At 42.8% G+C, this 21227-nt stretch overlaps 1 protein-coding gene across 2 annotated transcripts in view; it reads right to left on the reverse strand.

Annotated features, from left to right (window-relative positions):
• DHTKD1 (dehydrogenase E1 and transketolase domain containing 1) overlaps positions 1–21227 on the reverse strand; it is a 171960-nt gene that overhangs the window by 143478 nt on the left and 7255 nt on the right. The window contains exons 2-17 of one of the 2 annotated variants that reach the window (XM_083701405.1): positions 21004–21159; positions 20290–20501; positions 18390–18584; positions 16766–17035; positions 15950–16121; positions 14679–14877; positions 13360–13672; positions 12818–12902; positions 12138–12277; positions 11606–11756; positions 10612–10718; positions 8747–8911; positions 7505–7587; positions 5635–5804; positions 4731–4816; positions 2498–2783 (exon numbers count right to left, since the gene is read on the reverse strand). In XM_083701405.1, the coding sequence (XP_083557531.1) occupies positions 2682–2783; positions 4731–4816; positions 5635–5804; positions 7505–7587; positions 8747–8911; positions 10612–10718; positions 11606–11756; positions 12138–12277; positions 12818–12902; positions 13360–13672; positions 14679–14877; positions 15950–16121; positions 16766–17035; positions 18390–18584; positions 20290–20501; positions 21004–21159 (2606 nt within the window). In that variant the 3' untranslated portion in view covers positions 2498–2681. Of the gene's footprint in view, positions 1–2497; positions 2784–4730; positions 4817–5634; positions 5805–6741; positions 6895–7504; positions 7588–8746; positions 8912–10611; positions 10719–11605; positions 11757–12137; positions 12278–12817; positions 12903–13359; positions 13673–14678; positions 14878–15949; positions 16122–16765; positions 17036–18389; positions 18585–20289; positions 20502–21003; positions 21160–21227 lie in introns of those variants that run through there. The other variant, XM_083701406.1, reaches the window with a different exon arrangement.

The raw sequence follows: 21227 nt of genomic DNA on the forward strand, positions 1-21227 counted from the left end.
GGTATATGTGCATGTTATTTTCCCTTTTTTTTCAAAATTGGTGTATGTGAGGTTTTTGTGTCAGCCTCACTTGGGCAGGTTCTTTCTGTTCCTTTACTGGTTTATGTTGGCAGTGAGAGAAGAGCGGGCAAGGCATGGTTGATTGCCTTTGATAAACTGCAGTAAGATTTGTTTGTGTGTGTGTGGAAAGGGGGTGATGGATTGTCGGGTCAAGTTAGCCATATTGATCTATATGCTGTTGGTGGTGAATAACTCATGAACGGATGCTATCAAGCTATTTGAAACATTTGACAGACAAGGCCAGCTTTAGCCATCGTTCAATAGGAACATGATTTTACGCCCCCAAATTTGCAACACGGGAGAGGGGAGAATTGGGGAGGTAACTCTGTTTAGGAAACCATAAAATTACTGAATTGCTACCTTCCTGAAGACTCAATCTCCCATCTGTGCATGTGGATGGAGGGTAAGCTCTCGCCCACAGCTGCAGGAGAGAAAGAGTACATTGCTTTGATATTTTGTTTCAGGTGCACAAATATATAGAAAGCGCACACTGCAACCACTCTTGCTTTCTCACCAATATGCTATTGGGCCAACGGCTGAGCACATAAGAATCTGCTGTAATTTCTGTAGCAGCATATATGAGAGATGGGGAGGAAGAAAATGCTCATTTAGGAGGGAAATTTTCTTGCCCAAAGTGTGTTGATATATGTACCTGCCTGGCTCCACACTAGGTAAGAAGGGGGAGGGGTGTGCCAGAGGACAAGGGATCCTGCCTGTTGGGCTGCACAAGTAACCAGCCATGTAAGCCTTTTATTTGAGTAATGAAAACCTTTGAGACTTCCAAGTGACCCAGAAGTTTCATTTTTATTACAATGGAACATATTAAATTTATATTGTCATTCCCCCCCATTCTCCTAGAAAGCAGCAATATAGCAAAATTTCAAGAAAAGTATTCAAAGATTGGTATTAAGTTCTTAGTGAGCCCTGCGATAATATTGCCCCATACTTTGGCATTGCCTTGTTTTACTATAAAGTAAAATAGTTGCAAGCCTGAATACAATTGGAGCAGTGGTGCTGGGGAAGGTTTTGACACTTACTTTCTCATTCTAAATTATCCCCCAGAAACTGATCTTAGCTGCACTATAGAAAAATACAGGGACTTGAACATGATCAAATCTCCCAATGTTCTGATAAAGGTAGGCAGGCTAACTTAGAAGTACATTGCAGTAAAACATTACAAAATGACATTTCTTCAGTCACTACTCTTGACATATGAACCAACTGGGAAAACTTCATAACCCACTTAAGGCCTGGATTGCAGATATGAAGAATACAATGGAAAATGCAAGGCACAGGGAATAATTTTGTGTTGTCCCTTTGAGGATGGCACTTCGGGGTAGAAAAAGGGCATTGCCAGCCCCCTCAGGCCAGTGCTCCAGCCCAATGAGCTTCCTTGCAGTTGGAACTGCTGGAAGCTAAGCCCAAGAGGGGCTGTTGCTCCTTGCCCTGCAAACGGGCTGCTACCCACATGTACACCAACTGCAGCAAGACTAAAGATGTAAAATTTCCAGAAATTTTGAAGCCGGAGGGGGGAGGCGGAAAAAATCTGTTTTTCCCCCAATTCTTCTGGGTTTTTCCCAGGCCTTCCCATCTCCACTTGAGGACAGCCAGGGCAAAGCATAAGGCAATTTTTTTGCATGCCAGGCCCAGAAGTAACACAGATGTATTGGTAAAACCATCCCTGGGTTGTATCACTTTTGACTTTAGCTAGGGGATTGCATGACTGAATAAATACTCCCAATAAAACAAATTCACAGCACGCAGAACCATAGATGTCAGCGGTGCTATTTTTCTAGATCTCACCATGCATGCCTCTCTTGTTCTCTTATTATGGCAATGGCGCTCACCTGAGAGGTGATGGAATTGAGTTCTGGCAAATTCCAGCTGAAAAAAAGCCCGGGATGTCAGGATTAAGATTATGATAGTTTTTCATATGCAGGGATCCCATCCACTCAGTTGAGTTATTTTCCCACCTACTGCCTGAAGTGATACAGCTGAGGAACAGTTTTTTCCCCCATCACATCTGTTTTTATAATTTAGACCTACAAGGCCCACTCATTAAAAAAAACAACACCCAGCAAGCTTTAATAATTTCTTTTTAAACTACAGTTACAATAATCTACCATGATTTAAGACAAGGGTAGCTATCCTTTTCCAGACAGAGAGCTGCACTCAGCTGTGGTCAACCTTCTGTGCATGACATGTCTGAGTTGGTGTGCTTGAATTTAGAAGGGTTTTGCTCATGAAAAATACAAAATCTTGCCACTTTTGCCATCAACAAATAATGCACAAAAGTGGGAAGTCATTATGGGTATCATAAGAGTCTCAGATTTTAGGAGCTGCATTAAGATTTAATTATTTATTTTATTTTTAAAATATTTCTTACCTAAACATGAGCAAATTGCAATAGGAAAGATCCATATACAGATAAATGCACTTACGCCCCATCCAAGGGTGCAGATTTAAATACTTGCTTAAGTATACACTGAAATGAACTTTAGCTGGCTTGTACCCAATATACAATTGTAAACAACATGCCTCATGATCACATTCAGGTTCGTAACATTCTCATTCACTAAGACCTTGTTTTAACCTTCAAGAATTAACACAGTTCATAGGTCTCAAGCAAATGTTTTGGTGAGAAGGTCTTCCTGCTGTTTTTGGTGTAACATTCCAATGCCCACTGCAGGTGCTGGTAACACAGGTCTACTTACAAGATGGAGCTGCAATTAAGTTAGAAAGGCAGCATTACAACTACTTATTATCTGTCCAAATTAAACAGTTATTAAATTAATAAACTGGGCTGCAATCTTGCACACAGGCTACCTGACTCAAATGGAGCAACACCATCCTTAGCATGTTTACTCACAATTAACCTGGCTGTGTTCAATGGGTTTCATCAGTGAGGATGAGAGGGGGTCTTGTCATATGGGCAGCCCAGGATTTCCATAGGCACTGCCCAGGCTTGTGCCCTGGAGTGGTCACTTCGACGCTGCCAATATACAGGAGGGAGCAGCTACAAGTTACCAGTCTCTGCAGCCACAGTGGGTGCTGTGATTCTCCAGCACTTTGCTTTCACCCACAAAGGCGCACTCCATTGTCTCTTGAGACAGACGGGTGCCAAAAGCAACAACAACTCCCTAGTAGATTTACTTGGAATAGGAGTCCAAGTCAAACTATGTGAACGACTGCAGTCTTCATCATTATTCTGCAAACAATATTATTGTGAAAGATAAACCTGTACTACATAACCGGTATGCACCCTTTTTTATTTTCTCTTCTATGGCTCTGTCTTGGCTTCAGCATACATCTCAGGAAGCCAACATTATAAGACCCCCTTAGAACTGCACACCTAGCTCCTCAAGCCGGCCACAGGCTAAACAGACAAGTGGGACGCTCCTATGTGGTTTAGAACCAAAGCTCCTTTAAAAGATCAGAAATTGATCAAAAGTCTCCCACATTTTGCAAGAAAATGTATTGGGTGTGTTTTACAGGCCTGTAATTGTTCAGAAGGAAGTCTCACTGTGTTCATTGGGTTTTGTTCCCAAAAAAGTAGAGAGAGGATTTCAGTTTTAATTCCACTGAAATCCAAGTTGTTGTTGTTTATTCAACTTATATACTGCCATATATCAAAAGCTCCCAGGGTGGTGTGCAACATTAAAAAGTTATAGCATTGCCTATAGGTACTGCTAGAATACAATGTTATCAATCAGTAAAAATGCATTACTATTATAACACTTATGTTCTGCCTATCATGGAACTCAAACTGATATGCATAACTCCAGGTTTGAAGTTCTTGTATACAAAGCCATGAACAATTCAGGACCAGGTTACCTTAAGGTAAGGTTACCAGATTTTTTTCAAAGAATCCGGAGACACTTTTTCCTCCCCCTCAATTGTGGCAGTGGCAGTGGCGCAGCAAGGTCGGGGCTCCCCTCTTTTTTCTCCTTCCTCTTTCTCTCTCTTCCTTCTCCTCCTCTCCTCCTTCTCCCTGCGTCAACTCTAGGGCTTTCCTGGCCCTGGAGCGCCGCTGGGCAGTCGGCTGGGTGGCCAGGCGCTCTTGCTCCCGGCTTGATTTGGGTCGTGGGGGAGGGGGTCAGCGGTTCCCCCAGTTGACGCGCCAGGCATCCCCGGTTCCCCCTTGGCAGTAGCGTCAGCAGCGGCAGTCTCAGCAGCCCAGAGCCACCCTGGTAGCGCAGTTGGCTCTGGCTGGCTTCAGGAGCTGCTCGCTGCCATGGCGCCCGCCATTTTGCCTCACCGGAAGTCCCCATATGATGTGTTGTGTGCTGTTGAACCAATCACACAATATTCATTCCCTACTAATAAATCTACAACACCTAAAATATAAATCCGGGGACATTAAATGAAATCCGGGGACATTCCAGGGACGGACTTTGTCCGGGGACAGATCTGTAAATCCGGGGAATGTCCCCGGGAAACAGGGACATCTGGTAACCATACCTTAAGGAGCACCTTACCCTGTCTGCTTCAGGCTGGCCATGGAGACCACCTGGGGAGCCCTACTAGTGGACCCCCATGGTCTAAGCAAATACAAACCTGCTTAGTCTTCAGTCCATTGTGGTAGCAAGAATGGCAAAAACTGATTTGAGGCATTTAAGGCTCAGCTAATGGGTAACTTACCCCAATGTCACAAAATACTGGAATCTTACCTTACAGGCCAGTTGCTTCTCAAATCTTGGTGACACAAACGCCCAGGGCCCCATATTCTGTGGCTCCTCTTGACTCCATATAAATTCTGAGTAAAAAATAAGAGGCAACAATAGGTATTGGTTTGTCCTATGAATTCTGGCTAATCCATAGGCTCTCCTCTGCTTATATATCAGGGGAGAGGAACCAGTGTGGCATCATGGTTTTAGAGTGCTGGACCTGGGAGAGCAGAGTTTGAATTCCCACTCAGCCATGAAGCTTCCTGGGTGACCTTGGGCCAGTCGCCATCTCTTAGCCTAACCTCCCTCACAGGGCTGCTGTGAGATGAAATGGGGAGGAAGAGAACATGTGCAACCATTTGTGCTTCTGGGAAGATAAAGGTTATATGTAAATATAATAAATAAATAAAACCCTTTTAGGCCTGGTGGGCCAGATCTTTATCTCCCGCTCCCCTGAGGACCAACGTCGAAAAGTTGGCAGGACCACCCACGTCTCAATTATCTGATGTCATATTGATAATAGTTGATTGACAGGTGGGTTGTCTTGCCAAACTGCCATAATTGGCCCTCAATTGTGTGTGTGTTTGGGGGTGCGACATACTGTCCAAGCAGGATTTGGACACCACATGGAAACTGGATGGCACAACCAAGCTGAGCAGGATTGAACTCCCCCTGCATCAGCTTCTACCTTCCCCACACCTGACGTTACACAAGTGGGTGTGGCTTTGGGAAAACAGCCTGGTGCGCCAGATGGAGAGGTCTCTATATGTTCAGTCAATGTTGGCCACAGCCTCTTATTATTAAGCTTTAGAGTCCCTGTTCTCAAAGGACTGCAGCACATTAGTCTAAAGCAGCTAAGTGAACAGGTTTTGGCCAAGTCCTTTTGAAGAGTCACGAGCCCACCAACCTTTTGCATTAGTAAATTTTTTCATCTCTTGCTGAAGAGCTTCTATCGGAAAAGGACACAGTTCTTCTAATCTGATAATTGCTGTATTTTGCTTCTTTTCTTCAAGCATCTCCCGGTGTTTTGACAGAGAATAGTAATGTTTTCCAGAACAGAGAATTACTCTGCTCACACTGCATGGAAGAAAGGTTGGAATAATTTAAAGGATCCAAAGACAATTCCCAAAAAGACCATGCATCTATTCCATTCACACACCCAGATGTTGATGTCTGATTAACTTAAAAGAGAGCCAGTGTAGTGGTTAAAGCAGAGATGGGCAACCTGTTTTCTTTAGAGAGCTGTAAACTCTCAGGAGTAATATTTCAGGAACTGCATGTCAGTAATGGGTGGAACAAGAACAGAGACTAGGCTGAGTCAAAGATAAACGCGTTCTGGATTAACTACTCCGGAATAAAGACTGCCCTACTCCAATTTTCACCATGGCTACCTCAGATTAGAATTCCCAGTCGTATGCAGGTCTAATCAGAAGTACGGTAAGCTCCACTGAGTTTGATGAGGTTTTACTCAAATAAGTAAGCATGGGATTTAAAATAATATAAAATAATAAAAAGACCAATACACCTATAGTTCTGAAAAGCAAGTGAAAGTAATTCCTACTTTACTTTAGTGTAATACAATATTGTTTTTAGATACTAGATTTCTCACCCACCCTTCACTATAAGGTCCCAGGGCAGGTTACATGCCATGTTAAGAATACAGTATTAAAATTAGTTAAAACAATTTGCAATCAGAATAATAGAGTGGGTGCTTAAAATATAAACTTCAGGCAGGGGAAAGAGAAGCATTTACAGACACAGAATATGGGAGAAGCCTGCCAATTTGTCTCAGACAGCTGGGAGTGGGGCTTCTTTTCTTAAGGAAAAGGAAAACATTTTTTAAAAGTCAGTTTATTTTCACAAGATATCCAGCTATTCAGAAGCTACATAGAAAGAGGGGAGAAACACTTTAAATTATGAAAAATAAGGAGATGATGGAAGAGAAGAATGAGGAAGTTTCAGACCTTGAGTACAGCATAAAAAATGTTAAGGCTGCATAAAACAGGCTGCTCACCAGTGGGCTATGCATGGACCCAGCTTCAAACTCCTGGTCATCCATACTACTCACTGGGTGACTTTGGGCACTCCCCCTACAGAGGTGTTTGGGGGTTTTTTAGGTTTAAAACATTGCTCTTGTTCTGCCTTGGAAGAAGGGCAGGATATAAATCTAGGAAATAATATGAAGATAATGATTCTGCTTTTATACTATAGGCACGTACAACCGAAACCTATGACTTTACAGGGAACAAGACATCCCAGGGGCCTGAGCACAAAGGGAACAGGAGACTCAGCACAGGCAAACAGGGACCAGGTGTGTATTGCCACTTGTACATGCACACTACATCCCTACCTGTCTCCAGGTAACAGTACATGTGTTAATCCAATCTATCTCATAGGACCATGTCAGATATACACAATCCTGCTAGCACAATATGGCAATGGCAGGCCCCTGTCAATCTTCCAGCTGGTAATCCAGTCACCCACAAAGCAAAAGGCTGAATATCAGGCACCCCACTCCTGTCTTTTATGGACATAATCAAAAGCAACTAGTTAAATCAGAGAAACATGTTTTACTCAAGCCACTGGATCCTGAGAGCATTAAACAGGGCTTACTTCCAGGTAAGCAGGTATAGGATTGCAGCCTTAATCTTCATTCTAAATCTATGAGTCTCAGTCATGCTTAAATTTTTCACTTCCTCGTGTGCTATCGTGCTATTTTACTGCCTGCTACTATTTGGAATGTTGAATACTAAATACAAGACCGCAGTTCCAGTTACTTTTTAGGATCCACCGTCGAATCACCAATAACTGGTCTGAATGTTGTTCCTGAGGCCATTTCTACTAAGCTTGATGCAGCAGCCTATAGAAAGGAAAGGGGGGGGCTGAATGTATGCATATCAAGTACATTTGAAGAGCTATATATTTCACTCAGCAACTGTAAAGTGTCTAAGCATGACAAATTTCAGAACCATTAGATTTATACAGTGTGTTTTTTCTAAAAGAAATGTTTAGGAGTACTCTCTTTCCTTCTCATATTGAAATACTGCCCCTCAATGAGGCCAAACTTAAGAGTCACAAAATATTGAGGGGTCTTCATATCCTCGCATCCGCCCCAGAAAAAAGCACTGGATTTATATGACTAGCTGGGGACAACTTAGGAACAAGTATGGAAATACTAGCTAATAAAACTGTTTGGTCATTAAGATGTCTAAGATTCTTGATAAACATCCATACTTGTCAAAAGTGCAAGACAAGTATATCTCACTGAAGTGATAGATCTTTCAGAAGTTAGATGAAATGTAAAATATTAAACACATAGAAAGGTCATTTAAATAACAGATCATGTTCAATAATGTAGGTATGTTTGTGTGTGTGTGTGTGTGTGTGTGTGTGTGTGTGTGCGCACACACACAAACACAATTACACAAACACATACACATATAGAGTAAAAAAAAAAAATGACCCTTCCAAACATCTTATGCCTAATACAGCATAGGATGAATCCAGAGCAACACAGATTTACTTCCCTGGTTTTTCCCCAATGGCATTTTGGTAATACAGTGGTACCTCAGGCTACAGACGCTTCAGGTTACAGACTCCGCTAACCCAGAAATAGTACCTCAGGTTAAAGAACTTTGCTTGAGGATGAGAACAGAAATCGCACGGCGGCAGCAGTAGGCCCCATTAGCTAAAGTGGTACCTCAGGTTAAGAACAGTTTCAGGTTACGAACGGGCCTCCGGAACGAATTAAGTTCTTAACCCGAGGTACCACTGTATTACATGTGTAGGTCCAGTAACGTGGTTAGCTCCCACACCCAGGTTGGCAACATTCAGGTGGGAATTAACCACACCACTGCCCCTGTCCAGAGGTCCATTCGCCCATATGTTATTGGAACTATAAAGGAAGTTACAGGACCTACATGAAAAAACTGTAATTTTGACAGTATGTGGCTGTGCTAACAAGTGATGTTTTAGAATAATTAGGAGTAGCAAGCAAAGCAAGAAATCTTTCTACGCACAGGCAACCTGAGCAGAGTTTTTGGAGAAGCAACAATCAAAGGTTTCCGGAAGTTTCGAACCATCTGTCTACGGAGTAAGTGGAAATACTGTGCTGGGGTTGTTGGGTGCACAACACACATGTTGACATGGTCACCATCCACACCCTCCTCTGAGCTATCACACATCTGTGAAACAAATGAACAAAAAATGCAAAACAAATTAAAAAAAAAACAAGTACAGCTGCTGTTTTTAAAGTTGCAAAACAACGAGCACAGGGACAGAGCAATGGAGAAATTTCTGAAACAACAATGGGATATCAGCTTTGCCCAAGGCATGATGGATAACAGCAACAACCAGTATATGAATAATAATAATAATAATAATTTTTATTTATACCCCGCCCTTCCCAGCCAAGGCCAGGCTCAGGGCGGCTTACAAGCAATAATAAAAACAAGTTGAATGATTACAACTTAAAAACAAAATTAAATTACAACATTAAAATATTGAAACATTAAAATATTAAAATGTAGCATCGCAGGAGGAGAAGGAAAAGAAAGAAGAAAGAGGGGGAGGGAATCAAATTGGCTCCAAGCCAAAGGCCAGGCGGAACAACTCTGTCTTACAGGCCCCGCGGAAAGAAATCAGATCCTGCAGGGCCCTGGTCTCATGAGGCACAGCGTTCCACCAGGCCGGAGCCAGAGTTGAAAAGGCCCTGGCTCTGGTTGCGGCTAATCTGACTTCCATAGGGCCTGGGACCACTAGGGTGTTGCTATTTATGGACCTTGAGGCTCTCCGTGGGGCATACCAGGAGAGGCGGTCTCGTAGGTCCGAGGGTCCAAGGCCGTGAAGGGCTTTAAAGGTCAAAAGCAGCACCTTAAATCTGACCCTGTACTCCACCAGGGGCCAGTGCAGCTGGAAAAGCACTGGGTGAATATGCTCCCATGGCAGAGACCCCGTGAAGAGCCTCGCTGCGGCATTCTGCACCCGCTGCAGTTTCTGGGACAACTTCAAGGGCAGCCCCACGTAGAGCGAATTACAGTAGTCAAGCCTGGAGATGACTGTCACATGTGGCCAGGTTGGGGCAGGAAAGGTAAGGGGTAAGTGTCCATGCACACAAAAGCTTATATCCAGAACAAACTTAGTTGGTCTCTAAGGTGCTACTGGACAATTTTTTATTTATAGCAACAACCAGGGGAAAGAAAGACACAACTTACAAGGACAGGAAGAAACACAACAGACAGAATAATTGCTGCACACAGGAAGAACAAGGATATAGTTTGAGTCCCTCACTTGTAGTTTTATAAATTGCAATGGCAATTTGTGTCTGCAAACTTCTCTACAATTGACTGGTGCGTAGCAGGACAGATTCTCTAGAACAATCTTTCACAATATAGCCATGTAAAAAGTACTTCTCTCATCCTGGCCAAGTCTGAACATAGCTGAGCTGGAAATTACCTGATGTGGTATAAGACAGTGCTGGAAGTGTCAGCCTCACCTTTCCCAGAATATGAACAGTAACAGCTATCCAGCCCAAGGCCCCGTTTCCCGCAGCAGCCCACTAGCAAGATCCCTTCCCTGCTCTCATTTCCTAGTAGCTTACATTAAGAAGTAAGGTGCCTTTGATCATGGAGGTAATATACAACCATCATGGGTGAGGAGAGGGAGTGTTATTGGCTTGTGCTTGTTCTTGTTTGCATCATGCATTTTTTTGTTTTATGTTGTATTTTTATGTTGTGAACTGCCCTGTGATCTACAGATAACAACAGTCATAGCCATTGACAGCCTTATCCTCCATGAACCTAGAGATGCCAAAAATTGAACCCGGAACCTTATGCATGTAAAGCATGGGAAGTATGAGCTTGTAGAACATGTCATGTCTGGCTACCTGCAAGAAACGTTCAATTCGGCAAGAAGAATGCTCCGGTCCAGCACCGTCATACCCATGTGGGAGAAGAACGACTATTCCACTCTGTAGGAGCCACTTTGCTTCCCCTGGAGTGGAGAAAGGAAGACTGATTCATTTTAGATGCCAGGATTCTACATTATCACAGTCCACACAAGAAGATCCTCATCACTTAGAAAGGGTCACTTTCTATGTTGTGATCTTACCCATCCTTCAGCTAATATAGTATCTAATTGCTCTTCTTGCTGCAGGAAAGACCATTTGTCATACACTTCAATTGATACAGAAGTCAGATTTTATTAACATTCACTTACATTTTCCTCTTATTGTTTACATAGCGACCCAAGAACAAAGTTGCTGCTTCAGAAAGATCTCTGAAACACTACAATATTGCAATCCCAAAGGTTTCACACATCTTCCTCTTGGACATAAGAAACACATTAAGCTGCAAGCTGAAAGTCACCTCTACTGTGGCTGAGCTCACACATCTGTACATGACACCTGAGGGCTATAGCATCAAGTGATGATCTGCGTGTGTGAAATGACCACAAAGCCTATACACAACAGAAACGGTTTTCTTATCACTCGATACCACTGCACACCCAATGCTTTTCCATTAAAACAGCTCATACCCCCAGCTGCCAATCACTGAGTGATCAGCCAATGGCACAATCCTATGTATGTCTACTCAGAAATAAGTCTGATCCATGAGACTTACTCCCTAGTAGAGTATTTAGAATTGTGAATGGCCCAAATGAAACTATTAATTAAATAGAATTTAAGCCTTGTCTTTTAGAAGCTCACTTAAGGTGGCTAACAAAGCATTAAAATAAAAATGAAAGCTAATTAAATGTGGAGCAACATATAAAAGAAAGTCTGAAGTGATGAGATACTAGGGGAAGCACGTGTGAGTAAGCAAGAATAATAAAAACAGATCTAAATGCTTTTCTGTTTGGCACTGGCATTGGAATCTCACCTCCAGAGATAAATGTATCAAATATTATCTGAGCTCCATTAAAGAAATCACCAAACTGAGCCTCCCAAATAGGCAACAATTGGGGGCTCTCAATGCTCATTCCATACTCAAAGCCAAGCACAGCTTCTTCTGAGAGGGGGCTGTTGCTCACCTAACAGAGAAAGAACGTGAGAACTTGTAAGCTAAACAGTGGTTCGTCAAGAAATATGCATGCCACACACAAAAAAGCATTTTCTTTTTTAATCATAACTACTGCAGGAGGCTACCAGTTATTTTTTAAAAGACGGTTAATGCAGGGGTGGACATAGGAAGTAGCAACATACACATTTACCCAGAAGTAAGTCCCATTGACCTCAAGGTCACTGACTTCTGATGACACTGCAAGAAACTCAGCACGCTTAAAACTGGGGAACTTTGTTTTCATCTATTCAAAAACTTAGCTATGAAGCAGCTTTTCAGAAGTATAAACAGCAGATTACAGTAGGATCATGATGTCAATGAAATGCTGCTCGGTTAAAAATGCAACTTTTACCTCAAGGAAACCTTTCTGATCTGGCGACATGTGATTCAATGGGATATAGGTTTCACCCGTCTCTTGGCAAACCAGCATTGTGTGTCTCTGGCTAAATGTCCCTCGGCCAACATCCTGTCCGCTCAGGCGAATATTAAAACCTTTGTATAAAGCAAAGTATGGAGTAAAAGTACAGCTATCCAACCTGGAGTGGCCAGTGTCCTCCCGACAGGGCAGGGCTGTGTGGCTACTGCAGCAGAGCCACTGTGGTCTTCCCCCTGGTGCGTCCATGCCACCCCGACTTTGCTGCCCCCTTGCACTGCCTTGGTGAGCTGCAGCAATGCCGGCGTCATGAGGGAAGCTCAAGCCCACCCACCCCCGGGGGCCCAGGCACCACAGTAACCAACAGAACAACAGATACCAAGTATCCTGCAGGAATTCTTTTTAAACCAATGCTGGCTTTTATTCAGATCTCAAAACCAAATTGATGAAACCCTTCTTGATGAAACATCCCTTTATCCATTTCTTCTAGCACTTGTATCTAAGTATTCCTTTTGGATGCATGCTACTGATTACTTTTGAGGGCAGTTTTTGTACAAGATACTTATTTTAAAAACTCATATCCCTCTTGCTTCCCAAGGAACACAAGGTAGCTAAGAAGTCACAATAGAAAAACTATTATATTTCAAAACATAAAATACCTTGACAGAGCAGAGAACCAAAAGCTAACGTTTCAGCTGTGGCCCAGTCCAACTTTATTCCTTCTTCCATCTTCAGCATTCTTGACTGTACAAAACAAAAATATTCAAATATTACAGCCTTGTTACCTCAACTTCTGGAAGGTCTACCCAGCTTCTGTCTGGTTTCTGGATCGCACATCATCAAGAGATTCAGTTGCATTATCTACTTCACATGTTTATCTGCTTTGGCTACTTTGTGTATGCAAAAGAAGCAACTTTCTGTACAATAGTTATATTTCTATTATCCGGTAACAGTTCAATCTTTTGTTTAGCTAATCAGTAATACCTTCCTATAAGCAAATGTTACAGGAAACTATTTAGTTGTTAGTATGTCACAAAAAGGAGCTTTTTGCAATATGCAAATGCATGTAATTATAAAAAACTAATTAGTCGGCTTCCCTAAAGCCATCAAGCGTTGTTTGTGCACAAGGAAAGAGCTGAACCAGCTTGCAGGCATGTGCTTTCAGTTAGTTTAACTTCATATTTTATTTTATTTTTTGCACCTGGGTGTGTGTCTTCAGAATATGGCTGTGCAGCTGCATTTCCGCTGGCACCTCCACAGACTTGACCCCAACAAACTGAAGGAGTGGAATTGGTATGCCGGTATCCCATGTGGTGATCCTTGGCGAGGGCTCCACCATGTTACTCCAATGAGCCTGAAGATTGGTGGGTGGAGGGCTGTACAAAGTCATGTTGGCAAGATGTTCGTTCAGTTTAGAGTAATAGGAAGTCCTTATTTCAGACACTTCTTCCTGTGTCATTAGTCCCTGGGCTACCAGACGCTCTGCATAAGTGTCTGGAATACTCTTACGTGACCTGTGAGGGGAAACATGGTATTGAAATGTATGGCATTGCCTATTATTTGGATTACTGTCATGTCCTCTACATTCTGCTGCCCTTTTAAAACGGTTCAGAAACTCCAGTTAGTACAGAATGTGACTACCTGCTTATTAATGGAAGCATGGCGTAAATGTCAGTCACTCCTGTAAACCCGAGGGAGTGCACTCTCCCTCTGCCTCTCCCTCTGCCTCTCCCTCTCTCTGCCTCTCCCTCTCCCTCTGCCTCTCCCTCTGCCTCTCCCTCTCCCTGTCTGCCTCTTGTGCATCTCTTCATACACTGAAAACAGCAAATGGGCAAAAAGCAACCCAAAAGTAGTGACTTGCTGCAGAAAACCAGTAATGACTCCCAATCCAGTCTGGGACGCCACAGCTGCTTTTTCTCCAAAATAAAAGTGACCAGGTAGAGCATGCTTGTTTAAACAGTTGTACTTTACACATTACAGAAGGAATTTTATTTAAATATTTTAAAAATATTTTTGAAAGGCCCCCATATAGATTTCATCAGGCCTGCTGAGTCCCTTTCCACCTATTAACTGTTTGGAGGGGAGCTGCTGAGAAGTAAATTGGATTTAGAGTTTTTCAGAGTGTGCAAATGTAGCTTCTACCTCTGCAAGAAAGACTGCTACAAGAAGATCAAAGCAGAGAAAATGTCTCTGAGATGCAGACCTTCGTGTTACTTAAAAAAGTAAAGGCAAAGGACCCCTGACAGTTAAGTCCAGTCGCGAATGACTCCAGGGTTGCGACGCTCATCTCACTTTACCATTCAAATGGTGCATGTGCACTGCGTCATGTGATCAATGATGTGGGGCAGAGATGACATGGGCCCCACCAATATTTTATTCAAGTTGGCACCCCTGATTAAGGGCATCTGATTGTGTGTAGGTCTTGCAATGTCTTACTAGAATGTGGCTGAGATAGCTTTCCATGGGGGGAATGCAGCCTTCAGCACAAGAAAGGTTCCTGGACCCTGCACTAAGCCATACCTGATAATTTTGTACATGGTGGGGTTAGTGAAGAATGGCTCATCCAGTTCATTGTGGCCCCACTGCCGGTAGCACAGCAAATCCACAATCACGTCCTTACGGAAATGGCGCTGGTATTCAACAGCTAATCTAGTGGCTCGGATTACTTCTTCAGGGTCATCTCCATTTACATGGATAACTGCACAACCAACGATCTTGCCTAAGAAGGGAGAAAGAATATTTCAGTCTCATACAACATACGACCAACTTAAGGTAAATGCAGCTCACCAGAAATGTGTGACAGTTCATGAGAGGCAGGACGCACCTCCTGTTTTTGTTGCCTATGAATGCTAAAGCAGAAGGGATTCTCAAGCACCTGGCTGGTCACAAACCTTGTCTGGTGCACTGTGGCCACCAGCCAGGATTATAATTAAATTAAATCACTTTAAATATAGCAGTCTATTTATATTTTTGCAGTTTCACATTCACCAGTGATGCCCCCCGTAAGCATTCTCAGATACAGGTCCAGTCTCTCCAACTCCTCTCACTTCTGGAAAAGAACTCAGAAGTGATAAGAGTAAGTAGAAGCGACTGTCCCTGCAATACCGTCCCAGAAAGGGCCATCTTGGTAGTGGCACCACCCTGTGGGACACCCTCCTGCCAGATGTCAAAGAAATAACCAATTATACAACCTTCCATAGACACCTGAAGGCAGCCCCATATCGGGACGTTTCATGTGTGTTTTTATATTCTGTTGGAAACCACTCAAGAGGCAACCTAGTCCAATGGGCAGGGCACAAGTAAATTATTGTTATTGTTGCTGTTGTTGTTAACTTTCAAAACTGGTCACAGACAGTGGCAAAGCGTGGGGGCTGGGGGGGCATGGCATCAGGAACATTTTTTTGAGGGGGTGCGACCAGGCACTCCATCAGAGCCTGGCTCTGGTGCGCAAGGAAGCTGCGAAGAAAGCTTTGTTGTGTGACGGCTCAAACCTGCAAGCCGCAGCTCCACTTCTGGGTCAAGCCTGACCTGGGGGCAGAGAGAGGAGAGTCAGTGGCAAATTTGCCACCCCTCTCCTCGGCTGGGTGGTGATGCGCAAGGATGCTGCCAAGGCAGCTTTCTCACACCCAAGCGCAGCTCCACTCCACGGGCATGACCCAGGGGCACAGTGCGCCCCATGCAGCCGCCCCACATGGTAGTATCATAGACTCCATTGCTGGTCACAGACACTCACCTTCTCAATCCTTAGAACATATAACCATTCCGCCTCCACAGAATCCCATGATACATACCAATATCACTGCAATACAGAGATGACCTCCCTCGCTCTGCTGGAGTGGTGTAGCCCAACTGATTGTTAACAATGAGATGAATGCTTCCTCCTATTCTAAAATGTGGTAGACTGGAAAGTGTAAAAGTTTCAGGAACAATGCCTTGGCCAGAGAAAGATGCATCACCGTGAACCTATATTACAAAAAGAAATTGAGAAGTTACGTCAGAAACCACTGACAGTTCTTTGAGGGGACTTATTTGTTCAGGGGAGGGATTAAAATGTTTCAGCTATAATCTTTAGTTAGGAAGTTTAGTGTAGCTTTCCAAAAGTGGCAGGTGATGGGGTGAGGTGGCAGCACTTACTTGACCTCCCAGCAAAGCACTGTTGCCATTTACTGGGAGAGTGGGAGAGGCAGGGCGCTGGGGTGGTTGGCTCCGTGCAAATGCCCCAGCCCCTTCCACGCTGGCTCCCAGAATGCAGCAGCAACTCATCTGCCAGGAAATCAAGGAAGGACTACATTCCAAACCCCTGCGCAGAGTGCCACTACTTTCAATCTGAAACTTGCTAGAGAAGGCACAGGCCTTCCATATTTTTTTGAACTTGAATTCTAAATAAAATGTTGTCACTGATTTAATTAAACCACTAGCATGCTCTTAACCTCTCTTCCAGGCACTGATCAGTCTGTGCCCTGCTCAGCTTTGACAATACAACAGATGTCTGCAGGCTATTTCCTGTGACCAGAGAATTAGTCCTATCTATATCATTACATCACATCAAGTTGTCTGAAATGTTAAGATACCCCTTCCAGAACCCTCCTCACTGGCTGTCAAAATACCTGCAGGCAGATGACTTTGTCTCCAGGCTGTGCAGAACTGTCTGGAGAGTAGTCCCCATCGAGCAGAGACTGCTGCCTCCCCCTTGCTTTGCCAACTGCCACAGGGTTAATGGCTTCTAGATGGGAAGGGTTTGGCAACAGGATGACATGAATAGGTCGGTGAGACCCGAAATCAAGATCCACTGAAGCAGTCAGGTGAGATAGGACATCTCCAATTGCTGGTGAGTCGTCTGGAAATTCACTCAAGCCTCGCATTTTACGGAACATCAGCTTCACAGGAGGATAGGAATATGAAGTTTCAAACACATTTGCAGAGTATGTTGAATGCAGATGAACAAAAGCAGTCATCTATTACAGGGATTCCCAAACTTTTGGAGCAATGACCCAGGTCTTCCCCCTGTTAGATTCAGGTCTCAAAATAATAATCTCAGCCCTCCTTCTATTGCAGCCCACCCTACCAACTTGAATAAAATATGGGGAGGGAGGTAAGCCCCACGCAGCACAACTGATCACAAGAGGAGGCCGGGCCCCCTCAAATATTTTATTGGGGGCAAAGGGACCTTAGTCCCCATGAGTTGGCTCCAATGGACCTAATACTGTTTATGCCCTCACCGTCTTCAGGGAACTCTGAGCTTCATACATGGGTTGTCCCATTTACACTTCATAACAATGCATTTGAAGGTTAGCCTAAGAGAGTGAGACCAGCCCAAAGGCACAGCTGAATGGGGGTTTGAATCCAAGAAGCCCCTAGAAGCCACTCGCTCCATTGTTCTATCCATATTGGCTCTGCATATGCTGCATTCACATGCAGTCTCTTTCAGGATTAGGCCTTCAGGTACCAAACGCATATCAGAGCACATGTTGTGTGCAGTTGCACAGGTCCCAGATTCCACACCAGGTGTCTACAATTTAAAATATCTGCTACCATGATGGGAAAGGCCTTTGCTTATCAGAAGATGCAACACTGGACTGGGGGGACAAATAGTTTGACCTCTGTACAAAACCATGGCTATGTAGAAGCATTTGAAGTTGCCATTGTGAGGCAGCCATTATGTTTCAGCTAGAGTTTAGGGGCCTGTGTCACAAAGACAATTGTGAATACTGTATTTGCTACTAGTTCTATTTAACATTCAGTTGGAACACAGAGTAACTATACGGTGGCACTGTTTTACTGTTTTGGTGAAAAATCCTCTGAACTTGCAACATATGTAAAGCAGTCTGAATGGTGAAAGTATCAAGTATGATTTTGACAAGGAATGTCAAGGACAGTACATAGCAGAAATATTTCTCACAGATGTTTCATCTTGTGGGTTATTTGGAATTGTCACCTCAAATTCCTTTTGGAGGAAGGGAAGTAGATACATTTAACAAATTAAAGTAAATGAAGCTTTTTGGTCAAGGTTTCAGCATTTCCACATGACTTTTCCACATCAAGTTAAATAATGCATCGTTTTGTGTTAAGATATTTGTTACTGTTACATTTGGGTTGTCAAAAGAAATTCTAAACATGTCTAAGAGGGCGACCCCAAAGAATCTAGTATCATTGCAGCTTTTGCCACCAATTTTATGGAAATGTGTATTTTCAAATCAAAATTAGTCACACCTAAGAAAAAACCCCACTTACCTCAGGTGGAAACTGAAGAAGGCCGGTGAGGAGATTAAGTCTGCCTCGATGAGGCATTCCAAGTACGATGTCCGTCACCCCACTGTATGAGCACATCTTTAACAATTCATGAAAGAAACCCATCATGCTCTCTGCTCCTTCACCACCATATCTTTTCACTGTGGCAAACTTTGTAGCCAAAAAATGATCAAATTCCTGGAAAATGTGAATGGTGATTATATATTTACATATTTAGAAGAATGTATCTTTGATAGGGATTCAGGCTTGGTATAGATATAACATTTGCAATCTTCTCACTGCGATTTGGTGAGAGTGCTAAGAAGCATTACATCTGCCATCACTGCTGACCATGATTAATGCTAACCAGGATTGCCTTGCTAACCAACTATGGCTTGCAAATGCATTTTGAAACACGGGTCAAATTGTGAAGGCAATCCTGGTTAGACAAAGAAGCACTGAGAGAGGTGGAAAGTTTGTGCAAACCCATGGGGTATAACCACAGTAATCAAATGTGTAATCCACTAACTGTAGATAAGAGGTTCTAGAATGTTACCTTTCCACCAGTTCATAGCTATAAAAATATACATCAAGAAAACTGAACAAAATTGTTTATTTGCTTCCTTCATGAATACTCAAATAGCCTATTTCAGTTTGGTTAGACAAATTTGGTTTAAAACACAGTCTGTTACAGAAAGTTGGGGCATCACAAAACAATATATTGTATTTGCAGTAATGATCCCACAGATCAGTACTGTTAGCATATTCAAAAATCACTATGGGGAAATAAGCATTTTGACAGGACTACTTGAAGTCTTTGTTGTCAGCCCTGAGTGCTCACTGAAAGGACAGATCCTGAAGCTGAGGCTCTAATACGTTGGCCACCTCATAAGAAGAGAAGACTCCCTGGAAAAGACCCTGATGTTGGGAAAGATTGATGGCACAAGGAGAAGGGGATGACAGAGGACGAGATGGTGGGACAGTGTTCTCGAAGCTACCAGCGTGAGTTTGACCAAACTGCGGGAGGCAGTGGAAGACAGAAGTGCCTGGCATGCTCTGGGAAAAAGTCAGACACGACTAAACGGCTAAACAACAACAAATGTTATACATATATACACTGGTCTAGCAGTAGTTAATTACACTAGTAAATCTACTAAAAACTCAGACTCAAAATTTAGCACTAGGAGTTTTTTATGCAATGTCATCCATTGCCTCCTGGAATTTGGGTCTACTCAGCAACATTGATAAGCCCAACATGCAGTGAGGCAGCATCACTCCACTTTCTTTTTCAAAAAACACACACCAGGGGCTTGTATAGCTTATCATTTGCACTCTTGTGATAAGACTAGGATCAAAATGCACTACAGGCAGCAACCTTTTTACGTGCGTCTGAACCTGAAAGTTACCTGAAAATATCAAAACACGTCAGAAAAAGGGGCAGAATAGGGTGTTTGCAGGCTTTTAAAATGGGTGCACGATTATACGCAATTTCACATAAGTGCACAGGGCTTCGGAATGTAACCTGTATTTTCTCTGTTCCATAGATGTAAGCCTTTCCATTTCTCTGCCTGAAAAGCCCATTTGTGCAAATCAAACAGGAAGAATTTCCCCTTGCAGTTAAGATTTCAAAATTAATGCAACTACTAACTTAAAAGTACTTTAGTTTCTGTTAGGAATCACAAAATGCTGCAGAACAAGGCTATCAAACTCATGTAAAAACTACTATGCCTGTAATGCAAATAATGAAATAAATCATTTGCCAGAAAAATCCTCAAAATATCAGTTCTGTTAAAATAATGAATAAATAATCCTTTAATTAAGGTGCTACTTTTTACCCCTAGAAATAATTTCATTCTCATTCTTTTTCTTATACTATATGCACACACATACTTATACAATGCACCTGAGATTCTAGCATGAGCTTGGACAAATACTTTTTCTCTTCAGTAGTGAATGCTTCTTGTTTCAGCTCCTCAAACCGTTTAGCAATCCATTCTCTTTCTTGCAAGCTTGACAGCTGACTGGTCTCTATAGACATATGTTCACAGTATATGTGGCCCAGGTAAGACAATATATCCTCTAGGGATGCCTCCTCCTTTCTCATGTTCAAAAGTCCTGGAATAAAATATTGTCTAATAGATTATATTGATACATTAATAACACTGAGCATCAAGCTCTAAGATGCTCTTCTGCCAAGTGGTCCTTCAATAAGACAACTTCTCTTTTTCTTCCCTTTAGAAAATAATTCATAGGTGTTCATTCTGAAGTTACTGCTGCAGTGTAACAGATCCCCAATTCTCAAATATTATACAGGAGACTTGCAACTTACACACATTTAACTTGTACACACTTGGAATAAATTGTTTTAAAAATGATAAAAGAGGTAGGCATCCAGGGAAAAAGGCTTTGGCAATCCCACCATTGCACCCAATTTGTGTTGGCTATATGCAATTTTGACTTTATGCACTATTCCCAGAAGGTAATCCCTGTGTAAGCTGCGGGTCTACTGTATTAACAAAACCACCCAATGTACTATTTCCTTGACTGATACCTAACCAACCGGGGGGGGGGGGGTGTACTTCACCATTCCGGCATGAAAGTCGCTTTTCTTTCCTACCTGCAGTATTGAAAGGTCCTTGAAGAACTTCAGTCAAAACTTGGATTTCAGGTACCATATCCATCACAGCTTGGCCAGTAAATAGAGGGTTGATTTTGGCAGCTTTGTGGCCATGTTCATAGTATGCTGTCACCAAGCGAGCCAGCCCGTGGTCTTCTAAAAACAAGAGAACAAAGACTATTTTTTAGCAGTGTGCAAAGATACCAATTATTATAAACCATGAA

The sequence above is a fragment of the Podarcis gaigeae genome, assembly GCF_964106915.1.
Source record: "Podarcis gaigeae genome assembly, chromosome: 10".
In the NCBI taxonomy this organism is placed as follows: domain Eukaryota; kingdom Metazoa; phylum Chordata; class Lepidosauria; order Squamata; family Lacertidae; genus Podarcis; species Podarcis gaigeae.